Source organism: Drosophila simulans, chromosome 3L (assembly GCF_016746395.2).
Source record: "Drosophila simulans strain w501 chromosome 3L, Prin_Dsim_3.1, whole genome shotgun sequence".
Lineage (NCBI taxonomy): Eukaryota > Metazoa > Arthropoda > Insecta > Diptera > Drosophilidae > Drosophila > Drosophila simulans.
In genome coordinates this window covers 16,635,219-16,652,064 of record NC_052522.2, presented here as the reverse complement: position 1 = coordinate 16,652,064, position 16,846 = coordinate 16,635,219, and the positions used below count along the sequence as shown (strand labels likewise).

At 42.1% G+C, this 16,846-nt stretch overlaps 3 protein-coding genes across 9 annotated transcripts in view; 1 reads left to right on the top strand and 2 right to left on the bottom strand.

Moving 5' to 3' along the window:
* Nucleotides 1-351: 351 nt before the first annotated feature.
* LOC6738403 (RNA polymerase II degradation factor 1) lies at nt 352-3,383 on the top strand. Its single transcript, XM_016169370.3, has 3 exons — nt 352-569; nt 1,741-2,804; nt 2,861-3,383. Exons 2-3 carry the CDS (start codon nt 1,742-1,744, stop codon nt 3,028-3,030), a joined length of 1,233 nt encoding a protein of 410 aa, XP_016032236.1. The 5' UTR covers nt 352-569; nt 1,741; the 3' UTR covers nt 3,031-3,383.
* A 365-nt stretch (nt 3,384-3,748) lies between these two features.
* Nucleotides 3,749-4,503, bottom strand: LOC6738402. Its single transcript, XM_002085175.4, has one exon. It carries the CDS (start codon nt 4,405-4,407, stop codon nt 3,853-3,855), a length of 555 nt encoding a protein of 184 aa, XP_002085211.1. The 5' UTR covers nt 4,408-4,503; the 3' UTR covers nt 3,749-3,852.
* A 756-nt stretch (nt 4,504-5,259) lies between these two features.
* Nucleotides 5,260-16,846, bottom strand: part of LOC6738401 (four and a half LIM domains protein 2) — a 58,683-nt gene continuing 47,096 nt past the window's right edge. For 4 of the 7 annotated variants that reach the window (XM_016171612.2, XM_016171611.3, XM_016171614.3 and 1 more), the window contains 5 exons: nt 15,352-15,552; nt 14,229-14,403; nt 6,665-6,834; nt 6,352-6,538; nt 5,260-6,291 (listed from right to left, as the gene is read on the bottom strand). In XM_016171612.2, coding sequence (XP_016032228.1) covers nt 6,134-6,291; nt 6,352-6,538; nt 6,665-6,834; nt 14,229-14,403; nt 15,352-15,552 — 891 coding nt within the window. In that variant the 3' untranslated portion in view covers nt 5,260-6,133. Of the gene's footprint in view, nt 6,292-6,351; nt 6,539-6,664; nt 6,835-8,000; nt 8,248-11,238; nt 11,425-14,228; nt 14,404-15,351; nt 15,553-16,059; nt 16,438-16,846 lie in introns of those variants that run through there. The other 3 variants (XM_002085174.2, XM_016171615.3, XM_016171616.3) reach the window with 3 other exon arrangements.

The window sequence follows — 16,846 nt, the reverse complement described above, 5'->3', positions numbered from 1 at the left end:
TCCGAGTACCTTTGCCCGTCAATGCGGCTTCAATGCGTTCGCCCATGCCATGCTTGACTTCTATTACGCGGCAGGTTTAACAAACTTGATAGGCCCAGAACTTGGCCGGGGATGTGGCCAAGACGGCATCTTCGTTGACCATCTGCCATCTGCAAGCGAACCTGAAACCAGAATGTATCTGGCCAGCCAGCTTTGTTGGCTATTCGGGCTTCTTTTGGCCAGCGAACGACTTGGTTCCCCCTTCGGCTTTCCTGCGGGAAGCTGCGCATTTCCAGTTCCATCAGGTCTTCAGCTCTTTGTTCTTGGGATAGGTCAGGGTAAGGGGTCTGTGGTCGCACATTATAAAAGGCCATGGCCGAGCGGCACTGGCCACCAGTTTCCTTGAAGTGGTCGCCGTGTTAACACTGAAGACTGAGCCCGTTCATCGCACTGCCATTGTGTTCAGACTGACTAGTGATAATTTAGATTCTTCTTGAGCGGATTGCGGATCGTGTGGCCACCAGAGAACTCCATCAAACTACCTGCCTAGATTTGGGAAAGTCGAGAAAGGCCCCATCAACTACTGAAATGTAAGTCTGACCCTCAATTTGCGTTTATGCTCGGCTTATTTCAAAAAGTGTGCTTAATTCAATCTCGTTTTTCTCTGGTCTTAAATTCTTTTAATGGGGTCATTAAACAACTAAGTTATAGGCTAGGTCTAGCCGTAAAATCGCGAAAAGAAAGTAAATATATCCGAAATTATGGGCTAAAGCCATGAAGAATAGTACACAAAATTTTGTATTTATAAAAGAATACAATTTTTTTATGAGAAAGTTAAGGTTATTTTAAATTGATTGAAATTGGAAAATAAATAATTATTGATTTCATTAGGGAAAAAAAGGCATAGGAATTCAGAAACTTATAAAATAAACTTTCAGAAACTTAAAAGCGATTGGCTTAATAATATTATCAAAGAAAAACTGGATCAACCCAATGCGAATTTTATTTGCTAACTAATCGAAAGAACAAAACTATTACTTAATCACATTTGAAGAACATTATCTAAAGATCGAATTTAATATTGAAAAAACGACTTATATAATATATTATTGTACAATAGCATTTGATGAACTTTATCTAAAGATCGAATTTTATCACACAAGTCTTGGAAATAAGAAGCGATGTTCCCAGTTCGCATAACATATTTTTACCCACAAACAAAAGACTTAAGAACCGAACTTGGCAAGTACCACACAAGGAGCACTTGTAAAGAGGTGGGGACGACGAACTTGACTATCAAGTACCGATTTAAGCCATAAAGCTGCTTGCAGTCATTAGCTAGTATCTACACTAGAAGTGCTAGGCAAAGAAGTTCCAATGGCCTGGCCAATCAATTGCAAACCGGTTGATAGTCCCTCGATCCATGCAAGTACGAGGAACATCCTGTCCGACCAGGCAACATGCAATTACACACGGATACACACAGTTGCGCATAGTAACGTTAAATTTAGAATGGACTTTGGTGCGGTGGCAGGAGTGCGGCTATAAATAGACCATTGGCTAGACCCGTTTACTGCACTTGAGCTAAGAAGATAATAATATACAGTAGGGATTCATCTACCCAGAAATATTGAGTAAGCGCGACTATAGTTACACTTACTCACTTAATTCTGTGTACACTTCCAAAAAAAAACACGTATCTATTAAAGCTCATTTATGTCGAATTATATACGATCGATTTATCATCCTTACCCCCTATAGAATGTTCCTCCTCGCGGCCTTTTGTCTGTCCCTGGCGGCAATGGGCGGTCAGGCCAGGCCTCTGGAGCCGACGGCCCAGCACATCGTGATTGTGACTCCGCAGGCGCAGGTTCACCTGGAACCCGCTCTCCGCTATGTCCACGGACTGTCGCCACTGGCCCGCGTGGCCACTCCGCACCACCATGAGGAGACGATTGTGTATGTGCCTGCTGGAACTGCTGCCCAGGTGGTGCCGGTCGTGGATGCCGTGGGATCTGGCCGTGCTGGAGGAGCTCCGGAGACCAAGCAGTGGGAGAACACCGGCGAGATTGCCAACCAGATCCAGCAGGTGTCCCAGCAGGGCGTCGAGATCGTGAGTGGTCAGTTGAGCGAGGCGGCAGCATCCGCAGCCTCCGCCGGAGCGGGCTTCTTCCCCTCGCTGTTCCCACCAAGTGGATCCAAGAAGGAGGAGCAGCTGCAGGGCTTGAAGACCGAGAAAATTGAGCTGATCGAAACGCCAGCCAATACTCAGCCATTGATTGCCACCGAGGCCAGGCACTTCTACCGTCTGCCCCAAGTCTATCACACTCCGGTGGTTGATGTGGTGCATGGTCCCCTCTACACCTGGCCCATCTCCACCATCCGAGCACGCAGCATCCAGCAGGAACCCGAACCGGCGTTGGCATCTGCCGAAACTGCTCTAAAGCAGACTCTGAAGGCTGAACCACAGGCTGAGATCAAGTCGGAGCCGCTGGCTGAGATCAAGCCGGAACCGCTGGCTGAGATCAAGCCGGAACCACAGGCCTTGTTGAAGGAACAGCCCCTGCTGAAGGAACAGCCCGTGGTAAAGGAACAGCCCCTGTTGAAGGAACAGCCCGTGCTAAAGGAACAACCCCTGTTGAAGGAACAGCCCGTGGTAAAGGAACAGTCCCTGTTGAAGGAACAGCCCCTGCTAAAGGAACAGGTTTTTGAACAGGCTGCTCAGGACTTGAAGCCCACTATTCCTGATGCTAAGGAGCAGAAGAACGGCCGTCAGCTGGAACAGAAAACTATAGGGATTGCAGAGGAGATATTGAAGCAACAACGTATGGTCTTTTATTAGGCACACTTTATCGGTTTGACCATGTCATGTTTTTCACAGCCGCCGGGATTGAGCAGCAGAAGGAGCTGATCAAGACAATTCAGACCGAGCTGGTGAAGAAGCCCATCCATGCGGATCCACAGACCAAGATTCTTCCCGCTGAGGCCATCCAGACTGAGCAGCCGAAGCAGCAGGAGATCATCGCCGATGCCATTGTGCCGCAGGCTTAGAGCCTCGGCTGGAACCAGAACTAATCTTTGAATCTCATTCATCCCTTGGGCAGCTTTGGTTCTACGACTGATTCTCATAGCTGGCCCGGCGCAATGACGACCGGGTCATGGGGTTCCCCCTCATCCACCATCCATCCACCCACCAATCGTACATTTAATTACTAACATAGAACACACGCATCCGCAACATTTTCCATTTTCCAGACATTAATTAACAGCAGCGAAACGAGAAAGAGACATTCATTCATAATTATCATCACGAAAAGTTCGTATTCATCATCATCATTACATATTCATTAACCATAACATTGAAAACGTAAAACAGAACAATAAAAAAGTGAATGTAAAATGTAGAATGCAGGGAATGGAAATTTTAGGTTGGGTTGGGGCTATGTGGGAAAATTATACGACTTTTTACGACCACAGAAAGGTTTTTAAAAAGGTTTTATGAAAAAAACTATTCGTATATGACCGAAATACAAAACAATAATTAAAATATTGATTTAATTCTCTACCATGCAAGGCATTTATTTTAGCAATTGATTACGTAATGACAATGACCCCCAAAAATTCGCCGAAATTCGCATAGCTTTATGCGTAGACCAGAAAATCCCCAGCAACATACAAATATTGCAACTATTACACGGTTGGGTAAATAAAATCATAAAGTGCCCGATTCACAACCCTGCATACAAAGTAACTTCGAAACGTGCTCTGATATTTGCGAATGAGGGTGATATATTTTCAAAAAATATTTAAAGTACGGCACTTTTATCGTCTTACATAGCTAGGTGAATAAATATGTATTAAATAGCGTGATTTCTAGTCTGCATCATCACCCACTGTAATGTACGCGTCCTGCTCTCCGACTACTATCAGTTCATCATTGTTCTCGGCTTTTATTGTGGTTACATCCGGAGAATCCTCCACCGGCTGTGTAGTAAGTTCAATTCGCTGCAATCCACCGGGTTTGCTTGTATCCGTAAAGCGATAAACCGAAAAATACGTTTGAATGCGTTGGATGATATTCTCCAGTATGGGCGGAAACTTGTGTTCCACTCCATCTCCATAGATCCTTAGGCTCAATCGCGTTTCGCCACCGATTTCCGACATTTTCGAGGGATTCGCTTTGAGAGCCTGAAGAACTCCTCTCAGCATCACCAGGTCCTGTAGGTTATTGCCGCTCTGATTGGGCGCCCTTCTCAGTATTAGTGATCCATTGGGCTTGAATTCCAGGTAACCAAACTTCTCCGTATCCAAGGGAAGCGCATGATTCGCTTCAACTCCGTTTTTGATCAGGGTCAGTGGTATAATGGCCGCCTGAAGGGCAGTGGTGAAGATCAGTCCCAATCCCAGCGTCAAATAGATCAACTGCATGTCGAATGATCGAAGTCTGGAGAAGATCCGCTCTGGCACTGGCCTGTGGGTGCACTAATTTTGGCTTCGCCTTGGCCAACGAACTTATTCCAAATGCTGCGCTTTTTCTCCGCGTCTTACCCGTTTTTCGTACGCATTTTGAGTGTAACTGAGCACTGTTTGTATTTGCCTTTGTTCGGTTTGGTTAGGCGTTTGGCTTGGCTTGACTTCGCCTGGCACATGGCCAATAAGCCCAAACCCAACTTTGAGACGTGCCCTGAGCAGTGGCTGCGCTTTGGTTTTGAGTTGTTTCCGCTGTTTGAGTTACTTATTTGCATTTATTTGTCAATTTTCTGTTATATTATTCTTCAACTGGCCCCGAAAGCGAAGTGTATTGCCAATATCGCAAGTCGGTATTATCATGCAGTGAAAGTGTTATATTCCCCGAAGATATATGAGAAGGGTTCAAATCACCCACAATGAATAAAATGTTTGTCTTGGGAGATATACATATGAAGTTGATCAACTATAAAATATTTAAGCACTTCATTTTGAAAAAAACATAATAATGGTTCTAAAGAATGTTTTTCGGCATAAAAATATAAAAAAAAAACACTCTGTAGTTGATTGAACTTATAATTTTTGAGATTGCAGTGAAAAATGTAAAAAAAAAGCTATTTTTATTGCTAATTGAAAGCTAAGTCTTGTATTCACCTTTGTCGCTCAGTCTGGCAACGTGAAAATTCGACAACTGGTCACCCCAAAAATCGGTTATAAGTTTTTAAAATTTTTGGGGTGACAATATACTTAGTTTTAAAGTTACAGACCTGTATGTAATGCCTTTACCAAGCTCCTGCATAAAAACCATTAATATTCGTTGATAATTTATTAATTTATTTAGATTGAATTTCATTAAATAGTTAAGGACATTGATATAATGTTGTGTCGCAATTATCATTATTATTTGTGTGTGTGTATTTAGTGCTTCAAGTAAGCGGAGTCTCTAAAATAGGTAAATAGGTAAACGGACGAAGGGATCGTAACGAAAATAACATAAACTAAACAATTAAATTGCTAGGACTTGTGTCTGTGTGCGTGTGTGTTCCTTGTGTTTCTGTTTAATAAACATAATGTACTATATATATCAAACAAAAATCGTGTGTGGTTTTTAATACAATAGAACTGTTTAGAACTGAAACCAGCGGTTAGGAAACTTTCATTGCGTTCGACTCGCTCGTCGCTTGGTTAAAACTTAAAATAAATAAATAAACATACATTTTTCAATGTGGCAACAATAGTTACAATTGGATCAGTATTTCATATTGATTTTTTTGGGTTTTTCCATTTTTTTGTTGTTTAGTGATTTTGATTTCGTTCTGAAATGCAATTACAAATAATAAGTTTCTATACAATCTGATGTGCTGCTCTACTCGCGTGAAGATAAAGCAAAGTTACCATAGATTTTAGCTAACACTATCGACTTGAAGTTTACAAAATTTGATTTGCTTTTGATTTAGTAGGACTCATCATCATCATCATCAGCTTCAGCTAATTTTCTCATATCTAATGTAAGTGTAAGGCATATCATCTCTTGTATATCGTTTAATACATCTTGTATATTCCTCTTCATCGTTTTCCACTTGTAAGTATCCCTCTGATTTGATCCATAATTTCGTTGAATTTGTTTATGGCTAATTTAAGCTTGCTGCTCCACAGCTCTCCCACATCCAGACTACTTGCAGTTGCCTTACATCAGCTTCTGCTTGGCACAATCGGGGCACAGGATATCGGGTCCGTCGGTGATGAAGCCACGACCCACCAGACTAGCCTTGCAGCTGGCACACACGAAGCAGTCGTGATGCCAGTGGCGATCCTCAAACGAGATGAAGCGTGTGCCGCCAATGCCTGATAAGGAAAAGGGTTTTGAGTCAGATTTCCTTGATATATATCGTCTATTTGGCTCACCTGTTATGGGCTTCACACAGGCCGTGCACCGCTTGGCAAACAGCTCGCCAAAGCACTCGGCACAATAGGGCTTCTCGTCGCGGCTGGTGAATCGCTGGCCAGCTAGCGTGATGTTGCAGTGGGTGCAGGTGAAGCACTCGCGATGCCACGGCTCATTCTTGTAGGTAACACCTCCCGAGGTGATGACCTAAAGCAACATGAAGGTTAGATCGGATTAGATTCAATTGTATAATGATACTAAAAGTGAAATAGGCTGGACTACGAAATCTGAACTTAAGTTCCATTCAAATAGCCATACTCCCATCTTCCTTACCTTATTGCACTTGATGCAGCGCGTGGCAAACTTCTCCTCGTAGCAGCCGGCGCAGTAGATCTCCTGCTCCCGCGGGATGAAGGACTTGGTCCCGATGGCCGTCTTGCAGACGCAGCAGCAGAAGCAGTTCTCGTGCCACTGCCTGGTTTTATACTCCATCTTCTTGGTGCCTGAAAGCAGAATAGCGGATGGGGAAAAATCAATCCAAGTCGAAATCAATTTCCGCCTTCTTGAGGCCTTGAACCTTGAACTTTGGCAACCCACTAACCCAGCTCCAGAGCCTATCAATTCAATCTGAGGAGAACTCAATTTTTAGGCAGCGACAGATTGAGGGCAGAGTCAATCAGTGGATGGAAGACAATCCGTTTCCAATATAGAAACAAAAGCGTTCCTTCTTTATGTCAGCCAGACATGCAACTTTTTTTTCCCCAAAGCGAGGGGTGCCAGTCACGCCCCGCTCGATTCTTCCCTTTGGCTTTAACATTTTCAAAATAATTAATGCAGAAATTACGCAAATTTTGGCTAGTCTCGAGACAAAAGCCATTCCCTATATGATTTAGGGCTATTGCAGTGTTAGTAGTCCATATAAACCTTTGAGGACTTTGATATCTTCTTGCTTTATTTATTGCGTGCTCGTAATGTTGCTGGCCAAAAATAATCAGACAAAAAACAGTTGAGGCAAATTTTCCCCGTCACGAGAAAAAAAAAGGTCTGCTAGTGCGGGTAATTGAGTGGAAATGTTGATTATGTCGTCTGCGAATTATTCTTTAATTCACGGTTGCCAAGCAAGACAGCAGGGGCATTCTAGGGAAAATTCGTTCTGGGAGTTGTGCTAAATTGTCTAACGAAAATTCCATTAAAATGCGTCATTAAATTTCACTCGACCTTAATTTTATTCATATACATTAATTTATTAAATAATACAAAGTACACAAAATCGTACTTCATAACCGACCTAGTATGCATGCTTTAAAAATCAACCTTTTTAATAAAAAGATTTACTTTACAATATGGGTTTCATTATTTAAATTTTATGGGTTGTCTTTCTTTATTAAACACCCAAGTTGATAGACCCTAGATTTATAAAGTAATAGATTAGTTGTCTGTCTTGTTTGAGAGACCCCCTTAAATGGATTCATTACTCATCATCATCCATCGATGGCGATGACGCTATGGATCTCGCCACCAGCCAGTGGGCGGTTCCTTTCTTCTGGCCAATTCGAATAGTTTTCGGACAATAATATTGATAAATTATGATGTCTCATCCGTTGTTAATTAACATAAGTTCGATTTATGAGTGTGTGGACCACTGGAATATTACTGCTGGCCATGTTACCTGCTTTGCTGGCACGCGGATCGCCGAGGCGACAATAATCGCCCAACTGGCAATAAAAGTTCCGGTTCTCCTCCACGGCGGAGGCGTTGGGCAGGAACATGCTCAGCACGGCGATGTCCTCGTTGTTATCCTTGGCCTTCTTGATCCGCTCGGCACCAATCGTTTTGGTTTGCAGGTGAAGCCGAGACTTCATTCTCGAACTGAGTACATCCACGTCGGTCATGATCGAGCGCTACCTTTTGTATTTCTTGTTCAGATTAGTTCACGAATGGAAAGTGTACCCAGCTAAATGACTTCAGTTCTGACCTGCCCCTTTCTTCTAGACGAGAACACCTTGATAAGTCACGAAAAATGCAGTTTTCTTCATGCCATCGCTAAAGTGGGTCAGTTTGAGATCGAAGACCGGCTATAAAACTCATTTAAGATATTCCACACCAACCAGCGAACTCTGCTTATCTGGAATCGATCTCTGGACTTGGACAGAAAACAAATTTGGCGACGCCTAGTCTCTCTCTTTTTCACCCATGGATCTGGTATGATCCGAAGGCGTTGCCTCTATGACATCATTTGCCAAATAACGAGTTTCATTTAACTTAGCGAATGCTTATAAATAAAATCCGAAGCCAAATTGGTTATAATGGAAATGAAACAACAACGGGCTATCATAAATCATTAAATAATTAACTTTTTGTAAATACAACAAGACCAAAAATTTGTTAAACTTCGTGAACAATTTTTTTCTGATTTGCCCGAAGCTTGTGCGCAAATTGAAGCAGGAAATTGTCCAAGTCAGAAGCGCACAGGAAGCTCAGATTGGAATAGAATAGATTAGAGTGGGTAAATAGCCATAGAAACCCACACAATTGGGAATTGGGAAGGTGTAGATGGATAACTAGGAATGCCGGAGAAATCATAATGGTCAAGAAATGGGATTCGAATTGGGTTGATGATGTAAGATTAGGGTCTGAAGAGCAAATGATGAAGGTGTGAGGTTGTAATGATAATGCTGATTTTTAGTCCGGATTTTTAAAGTATTATACATCAAAATCTAATTTAATGGTCATATTAAACAGTAACTTATAACCTAACGACTTTTTAGTGATATTTACAAAGTCAACATGTCACGAAAATGTCAACATATGATTGTCAAAATCTAAGCTTCGTTAATAACAATAGCATTATTTACTTCTAAAATGTTTATAAACCCTAAGCAAATATTTAAACTTCCATAAATATGAATTTAAGCAATCAGAAACCTAGCAAAGCTACTCTTCGTAGTAAAACAAAGCAATAGTATTTATTTTGACTTGGGGATGTGAAAAACCTGTAATTTGGCACATGAAATTCAAACAGAGCTGCAAGTTTTTATCGCGTGTGACTTCAGTAGAGAACTAATAATAGAATGGCTACCAATATCGACTGCTAAGCTCTATCTAGTTCAAACTCAATTGACCCCACAGCTAGTCCCATCAATATTGGGTTACCAACTCGCAACCACAGCATTCGTATGGGTTTGCGACGCTCTTTGCGGCCAAATGGTGGGGCATAAACAACGTTTATTTATAGCGACCAGCGTCTAACATAATTATAACTAATTGTGATGGGCTGTCAGCTCCGCAAAGACCAAAGGCATCGCCCACTGAAAGATTGGAGTCTCAACCGACGCCTACAACAAACGTTGCCGCCGCAGCAATGACGCTCGGATTCCGAGGGTCAAGTGGCGAGGCATTGAGGCAATGATATATTGACAGGTCGCCGACTGCGAGTGCGACGCCGCTGATTGATGACATTTGCGTTTACATTTGCATTGGCCCATTCAGAGTGTCACAGCTCCGAAAATGAAAGTGGATTCGAATCGGATTCGGATATGTCAACCTAAGCCCAAACGCCGTGCGAGCCAAAAAACCGAAGCCAAAATGAAACCCTTACTTCGTGCATGGTCTGCATTTTTAATTGCAATTGGAAACCATCAGCAGCGCAAATATCGTACACAGAAAGAAAAAATGTAATGATTTTAATAAATAATGCAAGAACCACATATGCAGTTGCTAAAATCTTTACATTTTATCTAAAGCTAGATTTTTAAATCTCAAGAATGAGCTATCATTATGAAAAGATATGAGAAGTATCTGCGTATGGCAAATAGCGAAGGAATTTTGTGTACATATATCATTAAGATAATACTTAATGATTAACAATTAATTTACCCAGCTTAAAGATCTTCTTTTTGAGCTGTGCATTAAAATGGTATTCATTTAGCGGCTTGCCGCAATATTGGATTTCCACTGCGAGATCTTTGACTTTGACCCGCCGCAGGGCACAAAGTTGGCTTAAAAGACGAGATTTATTGGTCTGTTAGATTCGGGGAAAAGAGAAATTGAATTTGCTTGTTTGCTGGCCTTTGTTTTGATAAGACCAACGGATGACAACGGCTGAGCGGGATCAGCTTTGGCGGTCAAGTATGAGGGAGTTCATGATGGATCCCCATAGATAGGATCTTTAATTAGCCAGGCAATTAAGTGGACTGCCCCAAGGGGAATCGACCGAATCACTCGCTTCGCAATTAACGAATTGAATTGAAAGCCATGTGGCAATAGTTGCAAGCGATTTCATTTCGATTGATATTCAATTGCAATGACAACAGCTATAATGGAAAGAAATTCCAACTCAATTGCGTGCATATTCATATGTCTCTGTCGTTGGTTTACATGTTTTCCCATTTCGGATCAAATTTAAATGTGGAACGCGTCGAAATGGCCATCGCTTGACACTAAATGCAGCCAAAATGGGTCCAATTTCGTTTCCGGTTTTGGTGGCACGAAATTTCCATTGGTTATTTATGAATTTGACTTGAATTTGATATCGAAATGTAAGTAAGTTGAGCAGAGGCGGTACGAGTGTCTCGATATCATTTCTTGGGTGACTTGCAGCTGCAACCTGAGGATTGTGTAATGTGTGCGATGTGTGGGCCGCTCGTTACGTATACGCCCAGGATGTGTGAGCGAGTGCAAAGTGAAATCAGGCATTAAGTATACGCAATGTGGGTCGCTAGTTCCTCGCTGTTACCCGCTGTTGCAATTTACACACTAGGAAAACAGAAGCCATTTGGGTACACTTTTCCATATTGTTTACAGGTGAATTGCTCTAAACAACAATATGTTTATAATTGGAGACGGGCACTGGTTTCTTTTAATCAGCGCCGGCGTCTCTCAACTACTGATTTTGGATGCGGAAATACTTTTTTTGGTTCTTTATTATATTGAGATGATCAAAGTTTATGCATCAAATTCGCATGCAACACGTTGCTCCAAGCAAAACAAACACACTGTCTACGGGGAATTGATAGCTAAGCAAATTCTTTTGTATCCGCGGCACATTCCACGCGCTTTGAAAGCCGCTTTGAGACTGAAATCCCGAGTCGAGGGCCCCAAACAAAAGCAGACGGCGGAGTTCAGAGAGACAAACCCGCAACGAGAGAAACGAGTCGAAATTGAATCGAGCTGAGTGAAAAGTGAATTGAGTGGAAATGAAAACTGTTTACTGGAGAGGCGGTACCTGTTGCATGCCGCCTTCGACAACAGATCATCTTGTTGTATCGAAGCCGACAAGCTGAAATAGCTGCACTGCTCAAAAATTATATCAATTCAATTGAAGAGAATTATTTTAAAATCGGAAAATAAAGAGCAACAAATTGTCAGGGTTGCTAGGTTCTCGATTATAACATTCATTCATAAATCGCTCAAAATAATCATTGTTTTATACAAGGAAATATCTGTAAGATACTTTCTTTCTGTGTAACACTTGGCAAGGCAGTCGAGGTGCCATTTAGAGACTTCAATCTGCCGATCTCCGCCCGCTGGTGGGGCAATTATGAACTATTTTGAGTGAAGGAACCGGCCCGGGAGGAGATTGACGAACCCGCCGGCGCATGGCACTTGATATAGCCTCTGTTTATGCAGATTACCCACGGTTATGAGTGTGGGCAACCATTATGCATTGTGGCTAGGAACATGTCAACTGATCACAACTTGGAGTTCAGACTGGTTGGTTGCATGGTCGCAACGCCCAGTGGCATTTGGGACGCGATCGAATAGGAAATAGTTGCAGTGCCTAATCAATTCTGTCCCGATTTGGAGCGACGGAACATTATGACCATAGGGCGTCGCGGAATGAAGTTCATTTCGCTGGCATCGTTTTTGATTAAATCGCTCGACTCACGGAAATGGATCGACACGCGTTGGATGATCGCATCGTGCGTGGGATTCCCCTCCGTTCGCTACCAGCAAATCAATCAATTGAAAGTCAATAAAAAATCGAAATTCATTAGAAAAATGTGTCAGTAATTAGCTGAGTTGAGTGAAGTGGGAACTAAACTTCAATGTGATGCAATGAAAAAATGTAATGCAAAAATCAAGGCTAATTGTAAACTTCTTAACATCATTTCCTGGATCCACAATAGTCCCAAAATTTATTTTATTCCACTGGCCAACTGAATATCCATTTACCCAATTTTATATACTTGACTCAAAATGAAAGCCCCATTCGCTGGGTGCCAAAAACCAAATTCTATTTAATTCCTCCCGCTGATTCGCAATCTTGCCGCAATTTTGCCGCACCTCCGCCTCCGAAAGCAGCATAATAATCATTTTTCATTCTAATGATGCCGAACCAAGGCAATTTAAAAGCCACAAATCAAGGGGGAGAATAGAAATTAAAATCCCAAAATCTTTGCTTCGACGACGCGTGTCAGTGAGAGTAAATAAATCAAACAAAAAATGTACAGGCATCCATGAATATTATATGGTGAGTCACTGGTGTGGGATTAGGTGAGCTCAGTGGGAATCCAAAAGATCTGGATGGGATCATGTTTTGAGTTGGTAAATAGCCAGTATTTAGTATGCACTTGATGCGGTGATTAGCTGGTGCCCAAATTGGTCACTGCCGTGTCGACTGTCAATCCGAGATCCACCTTTGATAAACAGCAGAATCTCTCAATCCGACGGATTGCGGTGTGTGGGATGCCCTGACATTGAAATAACTTTTCGCAAGTGCAGGAAAATCAACAATACATTATTGTACTGTATTTACGGCTTCTGGCCTGTTCTACACGTAATTGGCAACGCGTGGTTGGCAACCTTGCGTTAACGCGAAAGTGTCACGGCCCCCTTGGTGTTTTGGCCAAATTGGGAACGTGCCGAGGGGTCGGATCGGATCGTATTGGATCGGTTAAGATCGTATCGTATCTGGTGTTGGTGTGTTCGGAACTGATCTGCGGCATTTATCAGCCATAAATTTATCACTCGCTGACAAAGTCAATGTATTCCGACACTGTTTGCCTTTCTGTCATATTTATTTGCGCTACAATTGAAAACGGAGCAGCAGACACCTTGCCCGAAAAGCGGGTTGGAATGGGCCATTTGGAGAGCGGGTTCAGGGTCTGGCGTGGGCTGGAACAGTTTGCCCGTTTCATTAAAGACACCGAGTCTGTGCACAGGTGACAATGAACTTGCAGGCGAGACATCAACGCACTTACGTAAGCGCTCGTATCTTTGCATCTCGAAACTGGACGCACTCAAGTGTGGCAAGTTCGTTGGTTGGAATGCACGGTGTGCGAATCAATTCGGGTGGACCACATAAATCAGCGGCTAACATTTTGATTGTTCAAATAAGTAATCCTTACTTGAGTGTAATTTCAAGCTTTTAGATGACTTTTTAATGTTCAAAACGTAAAAAGAGTTACATTTTAATAACCATTGATTTTAATGTCTTTGAACTGTTTCCTAAGTACATTGCTCCTTTAAAACGCTTTAAATTTGGTTTAATTATAACCAGTTGACCTTTGTGACTTAAGAATTATGTTTAGGCCTTGACAATAAGCTAAGATTTATTACCCATACGTGCAGTCCACTCCAATGACTATGAGCCTAGTTTGGCTAACAAATAGCTAGCCAAAGGCAATCAATTTCCTTGCGTTCGTATTATAAATTGATCAAGTGTTCGAGATATGTCATGGATACGGGATACCTGTACCGAACCAGTTTCTGGACCAACTCCCGGCTCCTTAGAAACTCCATTAAGCGGTAACAATTAGCCATCCTTAACGGTAACAACAAGAACTTGAATTCCGAGATTCTCATGGCAATAATTTCACTTTAGTGCTGCCATTACTCTGTCTCCGCCCGCAAGTATGCCACGATTTTCACACAGTTTCCCCCGAATTTAGCTTACCTGCGCGGAAAACTTCGCCGCAGCCATCGCAGCGGGACGCAAACTGGGCATCGTAGCAGTTGCCACAGTAGATCTTATCCGCCTTGGCTCCAAACTGCTTGTCCACCAGCGACAGGTGGCACTTGAAGCACAGGAAACAGGCCTCGTGCCAGTGCTTGTCTTTGTAGGACAGATCCTGTGAAGGGAGGGATAACAAATGGAATGAGATACGAGTTTAGATTTATTTAGATACACTCAGGTGTTTCTTTAAGTAGTGAATATATTTAAAAGGAATTTTTTGGAAAGCATGTTTGAATTACTTTTATAACTAGTTAAATTTGGGCCATAATATTCCTTTTTAAATTATGTTTTTTTTCACTAACTATAAGAGTTTATCTTGTTCTTTGGCATATAAACATTTGAAATAGAATGTGGATTTCCGTTGGGCTGTTGAGTGCTGGGCTTTTAGCCAAGCAAAATAAATTACCTAAAATTATATTTTTGGTTGGCAGACATATTAATTGCCCTTATATAAAATACATTATTAAAACTTGATAAATACATGCTGCACAGACCATTATTATACATATACCATAGAACATAGACCATAGACCATGAGAAATTATTTACGGAATGAAACCCTTAAATAAATTCAGAACTTAAATAAACCTTGCTCGCATATTCTACACACATTCCGAAAACAAATTAAACGTAAGCTATTGCATTTCTTCTCGTGTTGCAGTTGTCATTCTAATTTTAACGCGATAATTAAAACAAATTATGGCTAGACGCATAAAACCGACACAATAAAAGCGCGATGATAATAAAATGCACATAAAGTTCACAGCGCAAACATAAAAATCACATTAAAATTCAATTTTTTTTTTTCGGTTAAACTGTTGTAATCTGAAGTCTTTGGAGCGATTTCAAAAATATTTATGGATTCCATTTCTTTTCGGAACTGGTTTTCGTAACTTCTCAAGGGAAGTGTGCTCCATATTTGCCGTCTGCCTGCATTTCTGTCCTACTTAATGGTTATTAAATGTTTTGACTACCCACATATGGCCATAAATTCGGTTTACGAACAGTTTATTGGCCCCAATCGACGATCCCCAGTCGAAATGGTTCAAATACACTCACGTACCTTGGAGTCAATGCCGATGATCTTGTTGCACTCCTCGCACGTATTGGCGAACACGTTCTCGTAGCACTTGATGCAGTACGGATGATCGTCCCGGATGACGTAACGCTGTCCGGTGAGGCTCTCGTCGCACTGCCAGCAGCAGAAGTGTCCGGAGTGCCAGTCCTTGTCCATGGCTTTTGTGTACTCGCCACTGAAAATTAACTGCAAGCACACACAGAGATCGGGGGGATATAGATATCGATTCACATCGCACATGGGCATAAACAAAATATATGGGGGTATATATCACATGGATTGTGTGTATTCTGTATAGTTTTCGGTTTTGTTTTCATTTTGTGCAGTGTAGTTTTCGGGTGTTACTTGTTTTACTTTTGTTTTACTTTGTGGCACTGGTTGTGGTGGTGGGTGTGCTTAGATAGACTTGTTGGATACCTTTTAGTAAACATTTTGGCCGAGGAAAGTAGAGTAGTAACGTGTGTCGTTTTGTAAAAGTTCGATATGCAAGAGTTTTCATTGGTTTGTATACATATATTGATTTTGGAATCTTTTCGATTGGAATGTGCAAATGTTTTTCTTTTTTTGTACAACAAAGTATTTGGTATGATCGGACAAAGAGCACAAGAGAATTGAGATATGATTACAGAAGAAGACTTTCGTTACGAACTGCCACAAAACTGTGCTGGGACACACATGACACAGGTCACCTACCCTCTTTCCTCGATGGTGGCGTCCACCTCGACCTCGCTGATCTGGACCTCGGATTCGCGCCGCTTCGACGACTTCTTGACCTTTTTCGTGGTCTTCTTCACTTCCGTTTGCACCGTTTGCATAATTTCCACGTCCGCCATCGCGCCCGCTGTCTCGCTCGCTCTAATGACCGACTGAACTTTCTATAATTATTGTATCTTGTGGATTTGTCTGGCCGTGTGTCTGTATATCGATGTGTGTTAGTTTTTGTGTATTTTCGATTTTCGATTTCGGAGGTCCAGCACGGTATGAACTTTGCCGAGTCGGGATCTCAACTGGCGCAGCGGTTTCCGAAAATGTTTTTCAAAACGCCTGCTGCACCGCTTTCAGTCCGCTCTGTATCTAGTTTCGCCACCGCCAAGTGTAAAAATAAAATCTCGGAGAGCCACAGACAAATGGGCGCAGAATGGAGAGAGAGCATCTGTCGAGATCTTTGGATCTCAATAGAGATTTATTTTTACGGAGCGTCAGAGACGGGCGTTCTGAATTATTGCGGTAGACAATGTAAATATCGCCAATAATTAACGGCATTATTGAATTTGCATTGCAATTGGGGTAATTTTCTCAGCGATTTCGGCCAATTTGCATGCAATATATCGTTCGCGCTTACCGCTAAAAATACTAAATGAAAAATCGAACGCATTTCAGGTGCCAAAAGTTGTGGGCGTTTGCCCCACCTGCCTGCCGGCGGTCAAAGGGGTGTGGCATGCTTGGCCACCCTCGGAAATCGTTAGCCCCCCTTGCCCCC